This window comes from Heterodontus francisci, chromosome 1 (genome assembly GCF_036365525.1).
Source record: "Heterodontus francisci isolate sHetFra1 chromosome 1, sHetFra1.hap1, whole genome shotgun sequence".
Lineage (NCBI taxonomy): Eukaryota > Metazoa > Chordata > Chondrichthyes > Heterodontiformes > Heterodontidae > Heterodontus > Heterodontus francisci.
In genome coordinates this window covers 89,626,049-89,646,922 of record NC_090371.1, presented here as the reverse complement: position 1 = coordinate 89,646,922, position 20,874 = coordinate 89,626,049, and the positions used below count along the sequence as shown (strand labels likewise).

Here is a 20,874-nt window from a genome sequence, read left to right as displayed (position 1 = left end):
ACTCTATGACTTCTTCCAACAACTCCACAAACTGTTGCTGGCTCAGAGCGCTAGAGTGAATAAAATTGTCGATTTTGACAACCATGTTCATAAAATCACCATTTGAGCAGAGAGTTTCTTGGTGCAAAACGCAGTGAAACAAGGTTAAAGCATCGCCATCAAGGCTGTTCTGTCAGGTACTGCTTCAGCAGACTGACAAATCCAGATTTTTGTCCAATCATTGCAAATCGTCACAGAAGCTTGAAGACATGTGAGTATCACACATATGATTGTTAACGCCTGGTTGGATTGTGGCGAATTAGATAAAAATTCATGCAAAACAGTATGTAACAGATTTTAAATTACAATCCTGTTGTGTCACAGCAGAGCTGTCGCTATGGAACTTTGCTGCCTCTGAGAAAATCAGAAACCGGCATTAGGTTCGTGGCAGACAACTCCACGCCAGTTCTCTGGCACCCCACACCCTGCCAAAAAACCCGCCTTTCAACCAAACTAAAATCCAGCCCTATGAGTCAGGATTTCACCCACTTTCCAAATCTGCAGCAGTATGTGGAAGATGCTGATTTTGACTGGCAGCACTACGTGGTGGTTGTAGAATTCACTCAGCAAATTTGACAAGCACATCTCTGATTTTGAGTTATGAACTCTCCTTTCAGTTCATGCTATATCTGTTTTACTTTGACATCTATAAATCTCGACTATCTCAAGGGCTCGTCAGCATGTTCTGTCTGGACAGGCATGGTTGCGAACTTACGAATTCAGAGCAGAAATAGGCCATTGGGTCCTTCCAGCCAGCTCCACCATTCAATAAGATCATGGCTGATCTGTTTCTGTCTCGAATTCCAAACTCCAATCTACCCCTGATAACCTTTGATTCCCTTGCCTAACAAGAATCTATCTACCTCTGCCTTACAAATATTCAATGACCCCCATCTCCACCACCTTCTGAGGCAGAGTGTTCCAAAGTCACACAACCCTGAGAGAAAAAATTTGCAAAGTGGATTTGCTTTTGCTACAAAGTCAGATCGATGACCAGCTGAAAGGTTAATGTCTTGATGCTACAGAGTGGCTTTTGAAGGAAAATGAGTTAATGGTTCTCCACTCAGGCATCACAAAGCTTTCACATAACTCTATGATCCACTTTTCTGCAGTAGCTTACATGAAGTCGAAGTTATCAATTACAGATACTGGATGTGAATCTGGAGGTGGAGTTTAAATGCTTAGTCTGCAAAAAGTTGCTGCCTAATTTCAGGATGTTGGTGAAAGAAAAAGATTGCAAAGTGTTGCACTGAATGTTTAAATTTGCATAATACAATATCTGATTATTTTGTTAATACATACATACTACTGCTGATACATTGTGCTGGATAAATAAGTTACCATATTTTACTGCACATCAGTCTTGATTGCTGATTTTCAAAAGATCGTGCATTTATTTTGATCAACATTGAATATATTTTGTATTGTGGTGAAACTGGTGAACTGATCGCCACAAGTTTGGCCAGCATAGAAATCCTGTTGAACACTGCTTTAGAGGCAGAGAGGAGTAATTATCATGGGGAATGCTAAAATGGCAGAGACATTGAACAAATATTGTCATCTGTCTTCACAGAATACAAATTACATACCAGAAAGAGGGTAACAAGGGACTAATAAGAGGAACTAAAATAATTCATATCAGCAGAGAAAAAGTATTAGAGAAACTTAAGGACTAAAAGCTGACAAATCATTAGAACCTAATGGCCTACATCCTAGGGTTCCAAGAGAGGTAGTTGCAGATAATGGATGCACTGGTTATGATTTTCCAAAATTCCCTAAATTCTAGAACAGTCCCAGCGGATTGGAAGTTAGTAAATATAACACCGCTATTCAAGAAAGGAGAGAAAAGAGCGAACAACAGGCCAGTTAGCCTGACATTAATCGTCAGAAAAATGCTGGAATCTATGAAGGCAGTCTTAACAATGCACTTCGAAAATCACAGTATGATCAGATTAAGGTTTTATACCAAGCTCCTGGAGTTATCATCACTCTTTACACACTACAAACTTTCAGACAGGCTATCCTTTTGGGATTCTTAACCTGTACTAATAGATCTATTTACTTCCCAAATGTTCCTGACATATAGAACTCCATTTCCTTTCTCATTTAGTCTGTCCTTCCTGATTGCCCACCACTCGTCGCTGTGATTGGAAGTTAACTATGTTTCTTAGTCCCTATCAGATCAGTTCCAACTGCTGTAACAGTTTCAAGTTGTTATCTTAATACTTCTAAAATTCATGAGTAACAAGTTAACCCTATCCTACAAAACAGGGTTGTCCAACCTTATCAGGCGGAGGGCTGCATTACAATTTTTGCTCAGCCCAGGGGGCTGGTGAGCAAATTTCCAAAGATAAAAGCATTAACATTTTATCTTACAAATAAAAACAAATGTGCATTTTTGTGAAACTTTAACTGCAAAGACTAATTTATTGACTTACTTTCTTGTCACTGTATTGAAAACTGATTTAGTGACATACCTGGCATTGTTTTTGCTTGCATAAGTAGTCAATCTGTGCCTGCACACTTGATGTAGCAAAGCAGAGTATTCTGGTCACATGTCCATCTGCCAGGTGAGAGATTGATCCTTGATCTCTCGCAACCCCCCACCCCCTGCGCTGTGTGTGTGTGCGTGTGTGTCTTGTTCTCTTTCTGCCCCCCCCCCCCCCACCCCCAGCTCTAGGATTGGCAGACACAGATTAAAAGTTTTGTGCAAAAGATACGGAGAAATAGGAGGAAGCACTTTTTTATGCAGCAGGTGGTTGGTCGGCTCTTTTTAAAAAAGATCGCTGACAGTTTCACAGCTGACAGCTGCTGACACTGGGAACAGCCATTTCCCAACAGACTCGGGGTTTGCTGGCAGGCTTTTTTTTTTGAACCCGCCGGAACCCACCCCCCCCCCGCCCCGAGTCTGTTGGGCAACGGCTGTTCCCGATGTCAGCAGCTGTGAAACTGACAGCGCAACAGTTTAAAAATCGGTCTGACAATGGGAAATTTCCCATCTCTAGTCACGGACCCCTGGTGAGGATGAGGAATGGCTCGAGTACAGTTTATATCCATGGGCTGGTTGCATACCTTTGGGGTAGAGTCCTGGCCCGCAGGCCTTGTTGGAAAACCCAGCTCTAAAACATCCCTTTCATTGTTTAAGTTGTCCAATTTGACCTTTCTGCTAATTATGTCATTAATTTATTTTTGGTCTTTTGGTTACCTTTCTTTCATTACCCTACTTGTCCTTTCTGCAAAGGCACCATCTAGAGATGAAGCCTATGCCCTAATTAATTCAATGACAAATGAATCTGAAACCTCCATTCCAGACAGCAGTATTAGACAAGATTCATACCCAGCACATTAGCTAAGCTTGTGATAATCATACCTTTTTCGTAACTATTATAAACAGAATTTTACTTGATTTGACAAGAGAAAATACCACACAGATGAAAAAAAATCATCCAAGTAGTACTGGGTAAGTTTCTGAAGAACGTATTTTAGGCAATTTATATTGAACATGTAATCAAAGGTCTTGAAACCCATAAAAAAACAGGTGTGCTGCTGTTCACTTAAATATATAATACACTTTCAATTTCTTTCAAAGTTATAAAAGATTTTACATTTGGCTTATGCTACTTTTCACTGATTCTGGTCTATTGAGCAAGAAGCGAACAAGTAGGCTCAGGACCTCATCATTGAACCCTTTCACGCTGCCTCCTTCAATATCCTCATATAGCCGCATACTTTCCGTCCCCCAGCAAATATTCTTGCGGTGGTTATGTTGGTCTGTCCTAGCAGTCAGAGCTAGAGTGTTTAGCTGATAACAAAAGAAGGAGAAGTAAATTCCATCTGTAATTACAGCTTGGGAGACAAACGGTTGGGTCACATCTGCCTCGCTCCAGAATCCTGGAATAACAAAAAAAAATTTGATTTGATAAAACTTCAACAGTAATAGCTAAGAAAAATCAAGTCTCAGATACAGCTCAACTGAAAATGCTTTTCTTGACTTCATGAAATACAATTTAATTCACTGATAATGCATTTTTCTCATTATAAAGATCCATCTTAAATATCTTTAGAGATCCATAAGGTCAGATAATAGGAAGGACAGCAATTGTTAACTAATGTAAAATAACTAAAATACAACTCAATATACCATAAAATCATACAGCATGTTCAGCCCATCGTGTCTGTAAACATATGGTCATGAAATGTACATGAGCAGTGTATACTCTAATGAAACTGCTGCAATTAAAATGATCTAACAATTATATATATATTAAAAAACCTATAAGGTTTGGGTATATGAAATCCTTTTACAGTCTGTCATTTAATTCCTACTGTGGGTTAACATCTATTTATTCTTCCTTGGCCTTTTGCAACATAGACTCCTATTTCTTCATCCTGGTGTTTCCTCTTACATTTTGAATTAGAATAAGAGCAGCAATTCTCCCTTCTCTCGATCAATAGATCATCAAAAGTTGACTAGGAAATGCTAAAATGAAGTTCTGCATCACAGATGTTCATCTCAGAACTTTATTCAGGAAGAAAAATTGCTTTGTTTGACAAGGATGTCATTCACTTTACAATTAATTTTACGTAGTTTATATCGAAGATAAGAATTTCCAAAAATTCATACCTACATAGATGTATTGTTCATAAAAATTGATATGTACATTGCACACTTTAAATTACTTCTAACGTTAGTGGCCTTTGGTCAAAAAAAGACTTTACATAAAGATATTACTTTCCATTGATTCTAGTTTACTGAGCAAAAGGTGAAGCAGATCCAGGACCTCAATGAACCCTTTCACATGGACTATAAACTTGCTGCAATGTCGTTACTAGTGGCCTCGCCAGAGTAAAGGCTGTTGTTTGCTCTGATCCAAAAGCAAAATCTTCTGGGAAACTCTGTCATACAGCACAGAGATGACAAATACCAATGCAAGGAGCTGCGAAAATACTCAGATGTGGGCCAGCTGTATACATAGGTCAGTTTCATTTGGAAACAGTGGCGCTATTGCTCAATGGGAATCCTCTTGCTGTTTATAAACAGGACTTTTGGCAGGCTTTCTAAATTAACAGATCAAAATGCCTTGTATATTCTTGAAAAAAAATTTTTGCAGTTATCTCCAGGATATTTTGATAATTCATAAATCCCCATGATCATTGCCAAATCAGAAGTGTAATTAGAACTTAATTGTAGATGTTATTGGTTTAACCTCTCTAATGCTAAGTCTGAGATTAGTTACAAAATTCATCACTTGTTTAAAAAGCCCTGACTGTAGAATTTTAGTACTTAAGATTATTCAGATGCCATATTGTCAGTGAAAGAACTGAAGTGTTGCTATGGCATCATTCAATGCACTACATGTTAAGCTTCATCAATTCAATCAAGAGAGTTATCAGAAAAGTCATGTTGTCCCAATATGCAAACTTTCAATGACACTAAAATCTGCATTATCAATTGTTTCTACTGCTGATTTATTACCTGAATATTCAAACCACAGCTGTTGGTATCTCAATCATTCCAACAATAATAGATTTACTGAGCTTTTCCAATGCCTTTCTGAAAAGACGTTCCCAAAAGTGGCAATAAAACTAGCTTTAATGCAGTAAATTGGCCCGCCTCGCTGTATTCAATACGGGGGTACACAGGAAGTGGAAATGCAAAAGCATCAATCTTAAACATTGCCCTGTAATATTCTTAAATGTCAACAAAGGCCTGGAGCAACCAGTCTACTTAGTTGAATGAGATATATAACTCAAGAGAACCTCAAGGAAAAGAAAATAAATGAAGCAGTGCTTGGAAGAACAACTTAGAGAACATGCTATAAGAACAAGGTCTTTAAAGCTTCAATGACTAACCTTGATACATCGCCTGTGCTCCAGTCCAAGCAAACAAACTTGCAATGCCATTGGCTCGCAAACGTACTTCAATCTGGTCAGTCAAGTTGTTTTTTATTAGTTTTTCTCGGCTCAATTTATTGGATGCAAAATGAAACTGGGTATGTCCATAGCAGGAAGAATCAACAATCTTTGACCCTGCAAATAGAAGATACACAAATAGTCACATACTAGGACTTACTAAGAGTGCAACTTAATAAAGTAATTCAGCTGAATTCCATTTCCTACCCCACCAAAAAAGTTGTGGTGCAGTGCTTAGTTTCATAAAACATTCAATTATGCAAATCTTAAATGTGAAAAGATTTAAAATGCATGCAAACCCATTTTGCCCTTACCAATGAAAATATTGTTGTCATACTGCCGTTGAAACAATGGAAGTCGGCTTGGTTCAATCTGAATAACAGGAACATCTTCAGGGACTGAATGTTCTAAGGGCACAAACTAGGAAGAAAAACAAGCTGAATTTTAAAAATGTCTCTTTTTCAAGTTAACATTTAACTTTTAAGGCCAATTAAAAATTCAGTTTCAATCAGTTACCAAGTATAGCAAATAAACTCTCCAGGGATGCAATGTGCTCTTCTGGAGGCAGAAGATAAAACTTTGAAGGAAACAGCCATTTCAATGTTTCACATTGATAATCTATAAGTTAACATTTCAGTAATGTGTAATATATACAGCATTAAATGTTGATTAAATATTATGAACTAGAAAAGAGTGCAAAGGTCACTACCAATAGAATGTTCCAATTCTGCAGCAACAAATTTTAAAAATGAAGGAAACCATGCTGAATAATATTTTAAAAGAACTCCTAGGTTATTCACATGGTCAGTGTAGCAGCTATTAACATACCATATCTAATTCATTAAAAAAAATTCATACAGGAGTTTTTCCTTTATGGCTTCCCCTTATAACTTGTGCATGAACTCTAGTCACATGCAACACGATTCCTTTGGCCAAAGTAGGGATAAAAAAACACAAATTACGCATGAGACCAGCAAGGCAAACCCTTTAAAAGGGAAATCACTTTCCAAACAAAAATACCACCCCTACAGAAAACAAAATACTGCAATCTAAAATTGGTAAGATATAAAATGCCAATCAGCTGGTCTTGCTCGCCTTAAATGCAACATCTACAAGAAAAGATTTTCTTTAATTGGGAATGTTAAAAATCTGATGTGCTATTGTAAAGAGAATTGTGCTGCACACAGATAACTAGTGTGAAACAGGTTACCTCTTACAGAACGAAAAGAACTAAGGAGTAACTGAGGTATGAGCCTTGGTTCAGTGGTAGCACTCGAGTCAGAAGGTTGAGAGTTCATGCACCACCACCACCACCCACCCCTCCAGAAACTTGGGCACACAATGTAGGCTGGCAGTGTTCTGTGCTGTTGGAGATGCAATCTTTTGGATGAAACAATAAGTCGAGACTTCTCCGGTGAATGTAAAAGATCCCATGGCCCGATTTCGAAGAATAGATTCTCTTATAATCCTGGCAAATATACAGCCCCCAATCACCAGATCTTTCTCCAACTTTGTAATCTAAAACAGGTCAACAGGTCATTATCATATTGATGTGTGTGTGCAAATTAACTGCTGTGTTTTCTACAATTCAAGTGACTGCACTTCAAAATTACTTCATTGGCTGTGAGGTGCTTTGGGATGCCCTGAGGTTTTGAAAAGGTGCTATATAAATACAAGCTTTTCTTTCTTCCCTGGTAGAGTATGTCTATACCTAGCAGACTAAAGAATATGACACCAAGCTCTCTTCAGGGTAACAAGTCAAAGGAAATGATTTTCCCTCTATGTGAATCATTGAATTAGGACAGAATTGCAGACCATACCTATTACCAGAATAAGCTTTTCTTTAAAAAACAAACCCGCAATGTTTCAATATAATGCAGATACAGGTTACATGGGCACAAAAAAATTAATCTCCTTCATAATGTAACAGATGTTCAGTAGAGCTTGAAGCAAGCTATCCTGTACCTGCAGAGTCTCCTTTACAGCCCAAAAAGGGTGTTTGGGACCACTTCCTCTTCGCTTACGGGCTACCAATTCTCCTGAGTATTTTGTTTAAGAACATGTAGTAAAAGTATCTAGTTATATAAACAGGTTTTAGGAAATTTTTATTAAACTTAATGTGCATTTAAAAAAAAAAATCTTGATTTTTTTTCAAAGTGAGGGATGTTTGTACTGGTGAAGGGAACCCATTGTGCAACACCAAATAGCATCAACCATCCACAGGTGAGATCAGGTTAGGTGCAGAGTGATGTTTTCTCTACTATGCATCAATAACATGCCTGTACCAGACTCAGAAGAGCAGACCTTATTGCATCACTAACATTTTTCACATCAGCATTTTGCAGTCTTCAAAGTGAAATTGCTGAAAAAGAGGCAGTTTTGTGCTGGAATAAGATTAAGAGCCAAATGTGTCCAAGATTTTCAACAACTCACAAACAGGCAAGTTGCAGTGATGAAAGACTACTGTCCAACCCACAGCATACCCAGTCCTTTCATTTAAAAAAGTAATCTTTAAATATACATCTGAATTATTACATTTTCTTTAAAATTTAAAAACTGTCTGAATGTACTTGCATTCTAGTTTTTACAAACTTTAAAGAGGGAATTTTGTTATTAGTGCTCTTTTTCTTAAAAATATTGGAGATAAAGAAATTATGAAGTGTTGATGTTATTTTGGGGGGGGGGGGGAGGAGGGGGAAGATGCAGCGAGGAAGGAAACAAGTGGCTTAAAAAGAGCTTTCTTTCAGAAAATGAATAAACTAATGTAGTTAAACACATCGCATCATTAAAGTCTAAGATTCTTTTGGATAACTATTGTATCAAATGATTTTAACTCAAATGTCTAACAGTCAAGCTCAGTAATTGTCATTTCCCAAGAAGCATATTAGTGATCTTTTATGATGCAGTAAGGCTTAAAACACAGTACTGGGATAGAACAAAGGGAACTTTACCATATACTTATTGCCACTTTACTTGACCTATAAATGGTTGATACCCACCATCAACTGACTAAAATGCAAGAAAATTCTGGAAAAAACAGAAGATACCTATGAAGCCCTTAAATGTCTTAATTAAACTATTACCTCAGGGAGCTGTTCAGGAACCCGAATTTGGCAGTAAGGTTTGTCATCAATCTGGAAACGAATAGGGTCTACTTGCCCTTTCCGATGCCCTCGAGGAACAGTTCGTTCACCCCGCAACCAGTAAAAGTTAACTTCTGGTTCAAAATCTGAAACAGGATAAAAATATTCTTAAAATTAAAGCACCAAGCTGACCCAATGCACAACTGTAATGATAATTAAGATTTACTTACTTAATTGTATTTAGCTGCTCTTGCTAAATGTCAATCTAAAACTTCAATGTATACAATCTCACAAGGTGGAAAAAGGAACAATTGATATGGTGTATAATTATGGAGTCGTTTTTCCAATTGAGAGCTAGAAGTGGAAGTCTTCTGAAATGTTTTAAAAATCTATCAACAAATAGAACTTTAACATCTATGTTTCCTACTGTTATTTAAGAAATGCTTACAAAAGAAATCACTGCGCTAACAGGGACAAAAACAGCAAGTGCTGGAAATACACAGCAGGTCTCTGTGGAGAAAGTGTTAACATTTCAGGTCTGAAGGTCACAGACCTGAAATGTTAACTCGGTTTCTCTCTCCACAGTTGCTGCCAGATCTGCTGTGTATTTCCAGCACTTTGTTTTTATTTCAGATTTCCAGCACCCGCAGTATTTTGTTTTTATTTTACTGTGCTAACGGGCTGTGATTAGTTCATCAAATTATGAGAGTTAAATTAACACATCCTTCAGAACGTTAGATTTCTGAAGCACCCCAAAATCTGGATCGCTTCTCCTCAAACAACTAAATGTTAAATCTATGCCCCCTAGTCACTGATCTCTTTGCTAAGGTAAATAGACCCTTCACATCCACTCGATCCAAGCCCATCACAATTTTGTGCATTTCAATCAAATCTCCCCTCAGCCTTCTCTGTTATAAGAACAACCCCAGCCTATCCAATCTTTCCTCATAGCTGCATTTCTCTAGTCCTGGCAACATCCTCGTAAATCTCTTCTGTATCCTCTCTAATGCAATTACATCCTTTCTGTAATGAGGTGACCAGAACTGCACACAGTACAAGTTGTGGTCTTTGTGTTAAAAAACAAAACTGAGAATTATAATTATGTGGACTGCTTTGAAACAGTGATCTCACACAGATTTAAAAAGTTACTATCCATCACTTTTTAAATTTTTGTTTATATTCTTTCAAGGGATGTGGGCATCGCTGGCTAGGCCAGCAGTTATTGCCCAACCCTAAATCACTCCTGCCCTCCATCCTCCCAAAACTCTCTCTTTTGTTCTTTTGCTGCACTTTTCCCTTATTTAAAAGCTGTTCATCTGTAATGTCTTCCAGTTCTGATGAAACATTATCGACCTAAAATGTTAACTGTTGCTCTCTTGACACATGTTGCCGGACCTGTGAAGTGTTCACAGCATTTTGGTTTTATTTCAGATTTTCAGCATGAACTGTATCTTGCTTTTATTTTAAGAGACTGATATCTTCCTTACTTGTAGTTTACTACCAATCAGTTGTGCACTCGCAATGCAATTTAAGGTCAGAGTTAGGAACCATGACCAACACGTTGGCAATAGAACGCTGTGGCTACTGACAATGCTAGCAAGCTGCATCAACGATGATGACACAGCTACTATGGAAACTGCACAATTTGGGGTTTATTTTTGGGAATGGTGGTTATAGTTAGAAGCCACTATCATCAATGCCAATGTTACGGGACAACATTATGCAAAAGTATACCAGCCACAGTATCTTCACCAAACAAGTTCAGATGTTTTATTGACACCTGTTGGACCTCCCAGACCAATTACCTGTGGAAAAAAAAAATCAGAAAACACTGGAAATGCTCAATGGGTCTGGTAGCATCTGTGGAGGCAGAAACAGAGTCAACCTTTCAGGTCGATGACCTTTCATCACAACAGCATTTTCTGTTTTTATTTCAGATTTTCAGCATTCAGAGTATTTTGCTTTTGTATCAGAAAAGGGAAGATATTTGATAGGGTGGAAGAGAGCAGTGAATAAATAAACAGCAGAACCATTATCAGCATGTTGTCTGAAAAAATGGGAGCAGTGATTGTAATCTGAAAGTGTTAGAGTCAGAGTTATACAGCACAGAAACAGGCCCTTCGGCCCATCGTGTCTGTGCTGGCCATCAAGCACCTAACTATTCTAATCCCATTTTCCAGCGCTTGGCCCGTAGCTTTGTATGCTATGGCGTTTCAAGTGCTCATCTAAATACTTCTTAAATGTTGTGAGGGTTCCTGCCTCTTTCACCTCTTCAGGCAGTGCGCTCCAGATTCCAAATACTCTCCGGGTGAACATTTTTTTCCTCAAATCCACTCTAAACCTCCTGTACCTTAGCTTAAATCTATGCCCCCTGGTTATTGATCCCTCCACTCAGGGAAAAAATTTCTTCCTATCTAACCTATCAATGCCCCTCAATTTTGTATACCTCAATCATATCTCCCCCCAGCCTTCTCTGCTCTAAGGAAAACAACCCTAGCCTTTTCAGTCTCTCTTCACAGCTGAAATGCTCCAGCCCAGGCAACATCTTGGTGAATCTCCTCTGCACCCTCTCCAGGGCAATCACATCCTTCCTATAGTGTGGTGCCCAGAACTGTACACAGTACTCCAGCTGTGGCCTAACTAGCGGTTTATACAGCTCCATCATAACCTCCCTGCTCTTATATTCTATGCCTCGGCTAATAAAGGAAAGTATCCCATATGCCTTCCTAAACACCTTATCTACCCGTGATGCTGCCTTCAGTGATTGATGGACAAGTACACCAAGGTCCCTCTGTGCTTCCTAGGGTCCTACCATCCATTGTATATTCCCTTGCCTTGCTGGTCCTCCCAAAATGCATCACCTCACACTTCTCAGGATTAAATTCCATTTGCCACTGCTCCGCCCATCTTACCAGACCATCTATATAGTCCTGTAATTTAAGGCTTTCCTCCTCACTATTCACAACACCACCAATTTTCATGTCATCTGCGAACTTACTGATCATACCTCCTATATTCACATCTAAATCATTAATGTACACTACAACTAGCAAGGGTGCCAGCACCGATCCCTGCAGTACACCACTGGTCACAGGTTTCCACTTGCAAAAACAACCCTCGACCATTACCCTCTGCCTCCTGCCACTAAGCCAATTTTGGATCCAAATTGCCTTGGATTCCATGGGCTCTTACCTTCTTAACTAATCTCCCATGCGGGACCTTATCAAAAGCCTTACTGAAGTCCATATAGACTACATCAACTGCTTTACCCTCATCTGCACATTTCGTCACTGCCTCAAAATATTCAATCAAGTTAGTCAGACATGATCTCTCCCTGACAAAGCCATGCTGACTATCCCTTGCCTCTCCAAGTGGAGATTAATCCTGTCCCTCAGAATTTTTTCCAATAGTTTCCCAACCACTGATGCTCTCATCGGCCTGTAATTACCTGGTTTATCCCCGCTACCCTTCTTAAATAATAGTACCACATTCGCTGTCCTCCAATCCTCCTGTGGCCAGAGAGGATTTGAAAATTTGTGTCAGAGCTCCTGCAATCTCCTCCCTTGCCTCACATAACAGCCTGGGACACATCTCATCTGGGCCTGGGGATTTATCCACTTTTAAACCCGCTAAAACAGCTAATACTTCCTCCCGTTCAATGCTAATATGTTCAAATATATCACAATCCCCCTCCCTGATCTCTACACCTACATCGTCCTTCTCCATAGTAAACACAGATGAAAAGTAATCATTTAAAACCTCACCTATGTCCTCTGGCTCCACACACACATTGCCACCTTGGTCCCCAATGGGCCCTATTCTTTCCCTGGTTATCCTCTTACCCTTAATATACTTATAAAACATCTTGGGATTTTTCTTTATCTTGCCCGTCAGTGTTTTTTCATGTCCATTCTTCGCTCTCCTAATTACTTTTTTTTTTTTAAGTACACCCCCCTACACTTTCTATACTCCTCTAGTGCCTCCACTGTTTTCAGCACTCTGAATCTGCCATACGCCTCCTTTTTTTTTTTACTGATCCAATCCACTATATCCCTTGATATCCAGGGTTTCCTGGACTTGTTGGTTCTACCCTTCATCTTAGTGGGTACATGTTGGCCCTGAACTCTCACTATTTACTCTTTGAATGACTCCCACTGATCTGATGTCGACTTTCCTACAAGTAGCTGCTCCCAGTCCACTTTGGCCAGATCCTGTTTTATCATATTAAAATCTGCCTTCCCCCAATTCAGTAGCTTTATTTCCGGTCCCTCTTTGCCCTTTTCCATAACTATCTCAAGTCTTACAGAGTTATGGTCACTATCCCTGAAATGTTCTCCCACTGACACTTCTACCACTTGTCTGGCTTCATTCCCTAGGATTAGGTCCAGTACTGACCCTTCTCTTGTAGGACTATCTACGTACTGGCTCAAAAAGCTCTCCTGTATGCATTTTAAGAATTCCGCCCCCTTTAAGCCTTTTGCACTAAGACTATCCCAGTTGATATTGGGGAAGTTGAAATCCCCTATTATTATTACCCTATTATTTTTACACATCTCTGAGATTTGCCTACATATCTGCTCCTCTATCTCTCCCTGACTGTTTGGCGACCTGTAGTACACTCCCAGCCAAGTGATTGCCCCCTTTTTGTTTTTAGGTTCTACCCATATGGCCTCATTTGAGGAACCTTCTAAGATATAGGGCAGCACAGTGGTGCAGTGGTTAGCACCACAGCCTCACAGCTCCAGCGACCTGGGTTCAGCTCTGGGTACTGCCTGTGCTGTGTTTGCAAGTTCTCCCTATGACTGCGTGGGTTTCCACTAGGTGCTCTGGTTTCCTCCCACAGCCAAAGACTTGCAGGTTGATAGGTAAATTGGCCATTGTAAATTGCCCCTAGTGTAGGTAGGTAGGAGAATTGAGGGAAGGTGGGGATATGGTAGGGAATATGGGATTAATGTAGGATTAGTATAAATGGGTGGTTGATGGTCAGCACAGACTCGGTGGGCCGAAGGGACTGTTTCAGTGCTTTATGACTCTATGATATCATCCCTCCTTACTGCAGTAATTGACTCCTTGATCAACAGTGCAATGCCACCTCCTCTTTTACCCCCTCCCGTCATGCCTGAAGAGTCAATACCCTGGTATATTGAGCTGCCAGTCCTGCCCCTCCCTCAACCTTGTCTCTGTGATAGCAATATTATCATGTCATGTGCTAATCTATGCCCTCAATTCATCTGCCTTACTAGTAAGACTCCTTGCATTAAAATAGTTGCAATCCAGCCATGCATTTTTCACTTGTGCCATAACAGGTCGATATTTTCACTGCCTTCCAGACTGCTACTTTCCCCTGGGAGGCCATCCCCAACAGTATCCAAAGCGGTATAACTGTTTGAGAGCGGGATGGCCACAGGGTTCCCCTGCACTACCTGCCTGTGCCTACTACTCCTCCTGGTGGCCACCCATCTCTTTCTGCCTCTGCAGCCATTACCTGTGGTGTGACCACCTCGCTATACATGCTATCCATGACGTCCTCAGCATCGCGGATGCTCCACAGTGAGTCCATCCACAGCTCCAGCTGCACAACATGGTCAGCTAGCAGCTACAGCTGGACACACTTCCTGCACACATGGTCGCCAGGGACACTGGAAGTGCTGATTTCCCACATAGCGCAGGAGGAGCATGCCACAGGGCTGAGCTCTCCTGCCATGACTTAGCCTTAGATTACTTCCTTAGTTGAATTCTATATTGAGTCCGGAAAGTTACAAAATGCTTAATTGTTGTTTCTGTTGAGCTTCATTGGACACTGTCATTTCACCTCCTCTTTCCAACTATCCAGGGCCCCAAACACATCCTTCAAGGTTAAACAATAACTTACTTGGATTTTTCAATTTAATACTGTATTCGTTACTCATGATGCAATCCTCCTCTAAATCAGCCAGACCATATGCAGATAGGGTGTTCGCTTTGCTGACCACCTCCGTTCAGCCTACACTTGTGATCCTGAGCTTCCAATCGCTTGTCATTTTAATTCTACATCCCATTCTAATCTCAACCTCAGAGACTGTTCCAATGAAGCTCAGCGAACTGCACCTCATCTTTCGATTACGCACTTTACAATCCTCCAGACTCAATATTGCGTTCAACAATTTCAGGTCTTAACCCCTCCTCCCATTTTTTCATTTTGTTCTTTCCACCCCCACCCTTTCCCTGCCTCTGTACTTGCTTAAAACCTGTTACTTCTCTAACTTTGTCCAGCTCCGACAAAAGGTCATCAACCTGAAATGTTAACTGTTGCTCTCTCCACGGATGTTGCCTGACCTGAATATTTCAAGCATTATCCATTCAAATTTCAGAATTCCAGTATTGGTAGTATTTTGTCTTTGTATGTGAGTTTAAGCTACGCAAGAGCACGAATAGACTGGATGTTAGGCAGTTGTTCTTTGCCCAGAGCAATGAGTTCTTCTGGAATATATTGCCTGCTAGTATGGTGGGCATTGGTCCTTCGTATGCCTTCGAGAGGAGGCGGGGCCAGTTCTTGGCTGGGATGGAGGTCATATCATATAGAAGACAAGTGCCTCTATAGACAACACCTGATCCATCAGATCTGGGCTGGTTTCGATCTTGAGGAGTGGAGAAAGATATCCCAGATTATTTTTTCCTTTATTGGACCTGGGGATTGTGTTTAGTCATGATGTTTCCAGCCACTATGGTATGCTATGGTCTAGTTGGTCTTTCATTGCCAGTCAATTTTGTCGGTTTCTGTGAAATACATTCGGTATGTGTATATCGGTCTCAGCCTGCACCCTGAACGACAATGCGTATGTACAATTAATACTGCTCCGTATTACAACGAAAACAGTACTGTTAACTATGCTGACAGTGTGGTAGAAATTCTCATCGAGCAATGATACAAAATGAACAATGTCGGATCAATTATACGCAGAGCATGATATTTAACTCCATTGACTACAACGGAACTGAATATCGGGCGCTATGTATGAACGGCGACCGATCCGATCCCGACAGTTTTGCACCATTGCCAGAGAGGAATTTTTACCCGGGAGAGTGAGTAAGAGTGGAGCCTCCAGACAGACAGCGGTGTTACTAGCGACTCCTTACCCAGACTGGAAGCACCGAGCAGCGGGTTGTCTGCTACCAGGGCGCTAATGAGCCGCGGCACCAGGTTGCCGATGAGCGGCAGTATCGTCTGCTCCCTCTCCCGGTACAGGAACGGCCGCCGCCTCTTTAAGTAGAAATTCTCCTGCAAAATTGCCTCGCAGGCCAGCGACTTGAGCTGACCGAGCTCCAGGGCAGCGTCGGAACCGGCAGCCGTGAGCCGGCCGGGTAGCCCCGGCACAAAGACGGTCTTGGTGAAGCTCTGGTACCAGCGATCCGCGTCGATCGACAACGTCTGCGGATAAACGACGTACTTGAGCCGTTGGATTCTCGTCAGCAGCTGGATCTTCTCGGCCACTGTAGCGGCGCCGTGAACCCGCTGGAAAAACTCTTCTTCCCTCCGCCTCTGAGCCGATTTGCTCTTGGCGGTCCTGGACGGGAGGACAGGAGGGTACCGGGGAGCGGGAGCCGGCTCGGTGCTCAGCCCCGCGCGCACAGCGCCGAACCCCCGCCTTCCATTCAAACGCTCCGCGAGCACCAACGGCCACCGGCCGCGCGCCGCCATCTTCCACTCAGCCCGGGAGGGGGAGTATACGTCATTCACATGTAGTCAAAACTGTCCAATGCAAATGCCTCAGTGGCGCATGGTGACCAATCATTGAAGAGTATCAGGGCGGGACAAGCAGCGACGACGGAAGGAAAAGCAAAGCAGGCGTTTCGTTTTTCATAGCAGATTCGACACTTTTGTTATTGGACGCGGATTGTACATAAACAATGATAAGGGGTTTTTAATAAATAACTTGGCCCTAGTTATTACTGTAGTTTTTTTTCAAACAAAAGTAATTTTTTTTATTCATTCATGGGATGTGGGCATCACAGGCCAGGCCAGCATTTATTGCCCATCCCTAATTGCCCTTGAGAAGGTGGTGGTGAGCTGCCTTCTCAAACCGCTGCAGTCCATGTGAGGTAGGTACACCCACAGTGCTGTTAGGAAGGGAGTTCCAAGATTTTGACCCAGCGACAGTGAAGGAACAGCGATATAGTTCCGAGTCAGGATGGTGTGTGGCTTGGAGGGGAACTTGCAGGTGGTGGTGTTCCCATGCATTTACTGCCCTTGTCCTTCTAGTTAGTAGAGGTCGCGGGTTTGGGTGGTGCTGTCTAAGGAGCCTTGGTGCTTTGTTGCAGTGCATCTTGTAGATGGTAGACACTGCTGCCACTGTGCAGCGGTGGTGGAGGGAGTGAATGTTTGTAGATGGGGTGCCAATCAAACAGGCTGCTTTGTCCTGGATGGTGTCAAGCTTCGTGAGTGTTGTTGGAGCTGCACCCATCCAGGCAAGTGGAGAGTATTCCATCACACTCCTGACTTGTGCCTTGTAGATGGTGGACAGGCTTTGGGGAGTCAGGAGGTGAGTTACTCGCCTCAGGATTCCTAGCCTCTGACCTGCTCTTGTAGCCAAAGTATTTATATGGCTTCTCCAGTTCATTTTCTGGTCAATGGTAACCCCTAGGATGTTGATAGTGGGGGATTCAGCGATGGTAATGCCGTTGAATGTCAAGGGGAGATGGCTAGATTCTCTCTTGTTGGAGATGGTCATTGCCTGGCATTTGTGTGACGTGAATGTTAATTGCCACTTATCAGCCCAAGCCTGGATATTGTCCAGGTCTTGCTGCATTTCTACATGGACTGCTTCAGTATCTGAGGAGTCACGAATGGTGCTGAACATTGTGCAATCATCAGCGAACATCCCCACTTCTGACCTTATGATTGAAGGAAGGTCATTGATGAAGCAGCTGAAGATGGTTGGGCCTAGGACACTACCCTGAGGAACTCCTGTAGTGATATCCTGGAGCTCAGGATTGACCTCCAACAACCACAAACATCTTCCTTTGTGCTAGGTATGACTCCAGCCAGCGGAGGGTTTTCCCCCTGATTCCCATTGACCTCAGTTTTACTGGGGCTCCTTGATGCCATACTCGGTCAAATGCTGCCTTGATGTCAAGGGCAGTCACTCTCACTGTAAAATTGTTTTACGAAAATCTAAGATGTGGGTATCACTGACAAAGCTGTGTTATTGTCCATGCCCAGTTGCCCTGAGAAGGTTTCTTCTTTTGGGCCTCCTTATCTCGAGAGACAATGGATACGCGCCTGGAGGTGGTCAGTGGTTTGTGAAGCAGCGCCTGGAGTGGCTATAAAGGCCAATTCTAGAATGACAGGCTTTTCCACAGGTGCTGCAGAGAAATTTGTTTGTCGGGGCTGTTGCACAGTTGGCTCTCCCCTTGCGCCTCTGTCTTTTTTCCTGCCAACTACTAAGTCTCTTCGACTCGCCACATTTTAGCCCCGTCTTTATGGCTGCCCGCCAGCTCTGGCGAACGCTGGCAACTGACTCCCACGACTTGTGATCAATGCCACACGATTTCATGTCGCGTTTGCAGACGTCTTTATAGTGGAGACATGGACGGCCGGTGGGTCTGATACCAGTGGCGAGCTCGCTGTACAATGTGTCTTTGGGGATCCTGCCATCTTCCATGCAGCTCACATGGCCAAGCCATCTCAAGCGCCGCTGACTCAGTAGTGTGTACAAGCTGGGGATGTTGGCCGCCTCGAGGACTTCTGTGTTGGAGATACGGTCCTGCCACCTGATGCCAAGTATTCTCCGGAGGCAGCGAAGATGGAATGAATTGAGACGTCGCTCTTGGCTGACATACGTTGTCCAGGCCTCGCTGCCATAGAGCAAGGTACTGAGGACACAGGCCTGATACACTCGGACTTTTGTGTTCCGTGTCAGTGCGCCATTTTCCCACACTCTCTTAGCCAGTCTGGACATAGCAGTGGAAGCCTTTCCCATGCGCTTGTTGATTTCTGCATCTAGAGACAGGTTACTGGTGATAGTTGAGCCTAGGTAGGTGTACTCTTGAACCACTTCCAGAGCGTGGTCGCCAATATTGATGGATGGAGCATTTCTGACATCCTGCCCCATGATGTTTGTTTTCTTGAGGCTGATGGTTAGGCCAAATTCATTGCAGGCAGCCGCAAACCTGTCGATGAGACTCTGCAGGCACTCTTCAGTGTGAGATGTTAAAGCAGCATCGTCAGCAAAGAGGAGTTCCCTGATGAGGACTTTCCGTACTTTGGACTTCGCTCTTAGACGGGCAAGGTTGAACAGCCTGCCCCCTGATCTTGTGTGGAGGAAAATTCCTTCTTCAGAGGACTTGAACGCATGTGAAAGCAGCAGAGAGAAGAAAATCCTAAAAAGTGTGGGTGCGAGAACACAGCCCTGTTAACACAGCTGCGTTATTGTCCATGCCCAGTTGCCCTGAGAAAGTGGTGCTAGGTGAACCACCTTGTTGAATCATTGCAGTGAAGATGTATTCTAAATAGTGTTTTGATACAACTAACAAGTTTGATAGACTGTCCCAAGGGCACAGAGTCAACCACATTGAAGTGGAACTGCAATTACTACAATTATATGGGGCTTTGGTGAAGCCATACCTGTGTGCAGTTTTGGTCTCCTTACCTGGTTGGCATCTTTCCATCTACAAAAGATGATGGACACGCAGCAAACAATCCATTTCGGTGGGGTGTCTTCTCTTGGTGCACCTTTGCTGATGGCTGTGAAGGCCAATCTTTGAGAGCAGGCTCTGTCACAAGTGCTGCACGTGAAGCTGCCAAGTGAAGCTGTGCGTTGTTTTTTTTTAATGCTGGCACTTGTTGCTGAGCTACCTTCGCAACTGGTCATCGTGGTAGTGCACACCAGTCCACATGATGTGTCACCAATTCCCTCTTTTGCCAGCTGGTGAGTCCCAAGTGCGATAGTCGACATTTCGGGCCTTCATGTCATGCAAGCATTCTTGTGGAGTTTTGGGTGCCCCACTGGTTGTCTGGCTCCGGCTACCTCACCATACAATTGGCCATTGTAAATTGCCCCTAGTATAGGTAGGTGGTAGGAGAATATAGGGACAGGGGATGTGGTAGGAATATGGGATTAGTGTAGGATTAGTATAAATGGGAGGTTGATGGTTGGCAAAGACTCGGTGGGCCGAAGGGCCTGTTTCAGTGCTGTATCTCTATATAAATAAAAAAATAAAAATAAATACAGAGGTCCTTGGGTATACAACCATCTTCTATCCTGCGGATGTGTCCAATCCACCGAAAGCCATCTCTGATTAGTGTCAACACACTTGGGAGCTCTGCCTTTGAGAGGAATGCCAACTAAGGAAGGACATACATGCCCTAGAGGGAGCACAACAAAGGTTCACTGGACTGGTTCCTGGGATGAGGGGATTGTCCTCGGAGGAGAGATTGAGTAGTCTGGGACTATATTCCTTAGAATTTAGAAGAATGAGAAGTGATCTAATTGAAACATATAAAATTCATAAGGGGCTTTACAGGGGAGATACTGAGAAAAAGTTTCCCCTGGCTGGGGATTCTAGAATACGAGGTCACAGTCTCAGAATAAGGGGTCAACCAAATAGGGTGAGTGTATTCAATGTGGGTGGTAATGACAGCATGGCGACATGCATTATATTTCCTTTGGTTGCTAACATAGCAATGCTGGGCATGAGCATTACCACCATCTATTGTCGTCCTGTGTTACTATGGCAGATAGAAGGCTGTTAGAATATTTTGACATTGTTTTTAAATCTAAGGAAGCAGCTGAATGTCTTGGCTCACTTTGCGCTAGCAGCAGAAGGGGGAGAGACTAAGTAATGGCACTTTGTGTGAACA

At 42.4% G+C, this 20,874-nt stretch overlaps 1 protein-coding gene across 1 annotated transcript; it reads right to left on the bottom strand.

Annotated features, from left to right (window-relative positions):
- Positions 1 to 1,413: 1,413 nt before the first annotated feature.
- On the bottom strand, positions 1,414 to 16,733 carry mrps30 (mitochondrial ribosomal protein S30). Its single transcript, XM_068032746.1, has 5 exons — positions 16,152 to 16,733; positions 9,036 to 9,181; positions 6,267 to 6,372; positions 5,893 to 6,069; positions 1,414 to 3,930 (listed from the first exon to the last, which is right to left on the bottom strand). The coding sequence occupies exons 1-5, from the start codon at positions 16,711 to 16,713 to the stop codon at positions 3,641 to 3,643; spliced, it is 1,281 nt and encodes a 426-aa protein (XP_067888847.1). The 5' UTR covers positions 16,714 to 16,733; the 3' UTR covers positions 1,414 to 3,640.
- Between the last annotated feature and the right edge of the window lie 4,141 nt (positions 16,734 to 20,874).

What these genes read in the sequence shown, in the direction of transcription:
- mrps30 (XM_068032746.1), bottom strand. Translation starts at nt 16,713, where the DNA reads ATGGCGGCGCGCGGCCGGTGGCCGTTGGTGCTCGCGGAGCGTTTGAAT. An exon ending in GCTCGGTGCTTCCAGTCTGG is followed by an intron (nt 9,182 to 16,151) that starts GTAAGGAGTCGC and finishes ATCCTGTTTCAG; the next exon opens with ATTTTGAACCAGAAGTTAAC. An exon ending in TGACAACAATATTTTCATTG is followed by an intron (nt 6,070 to 6,266) that starts GTAAGGGCAAAA and finishes TTCTATTTGCAG; the next exon opens with GGTCAAAGATTGTTGATTCT.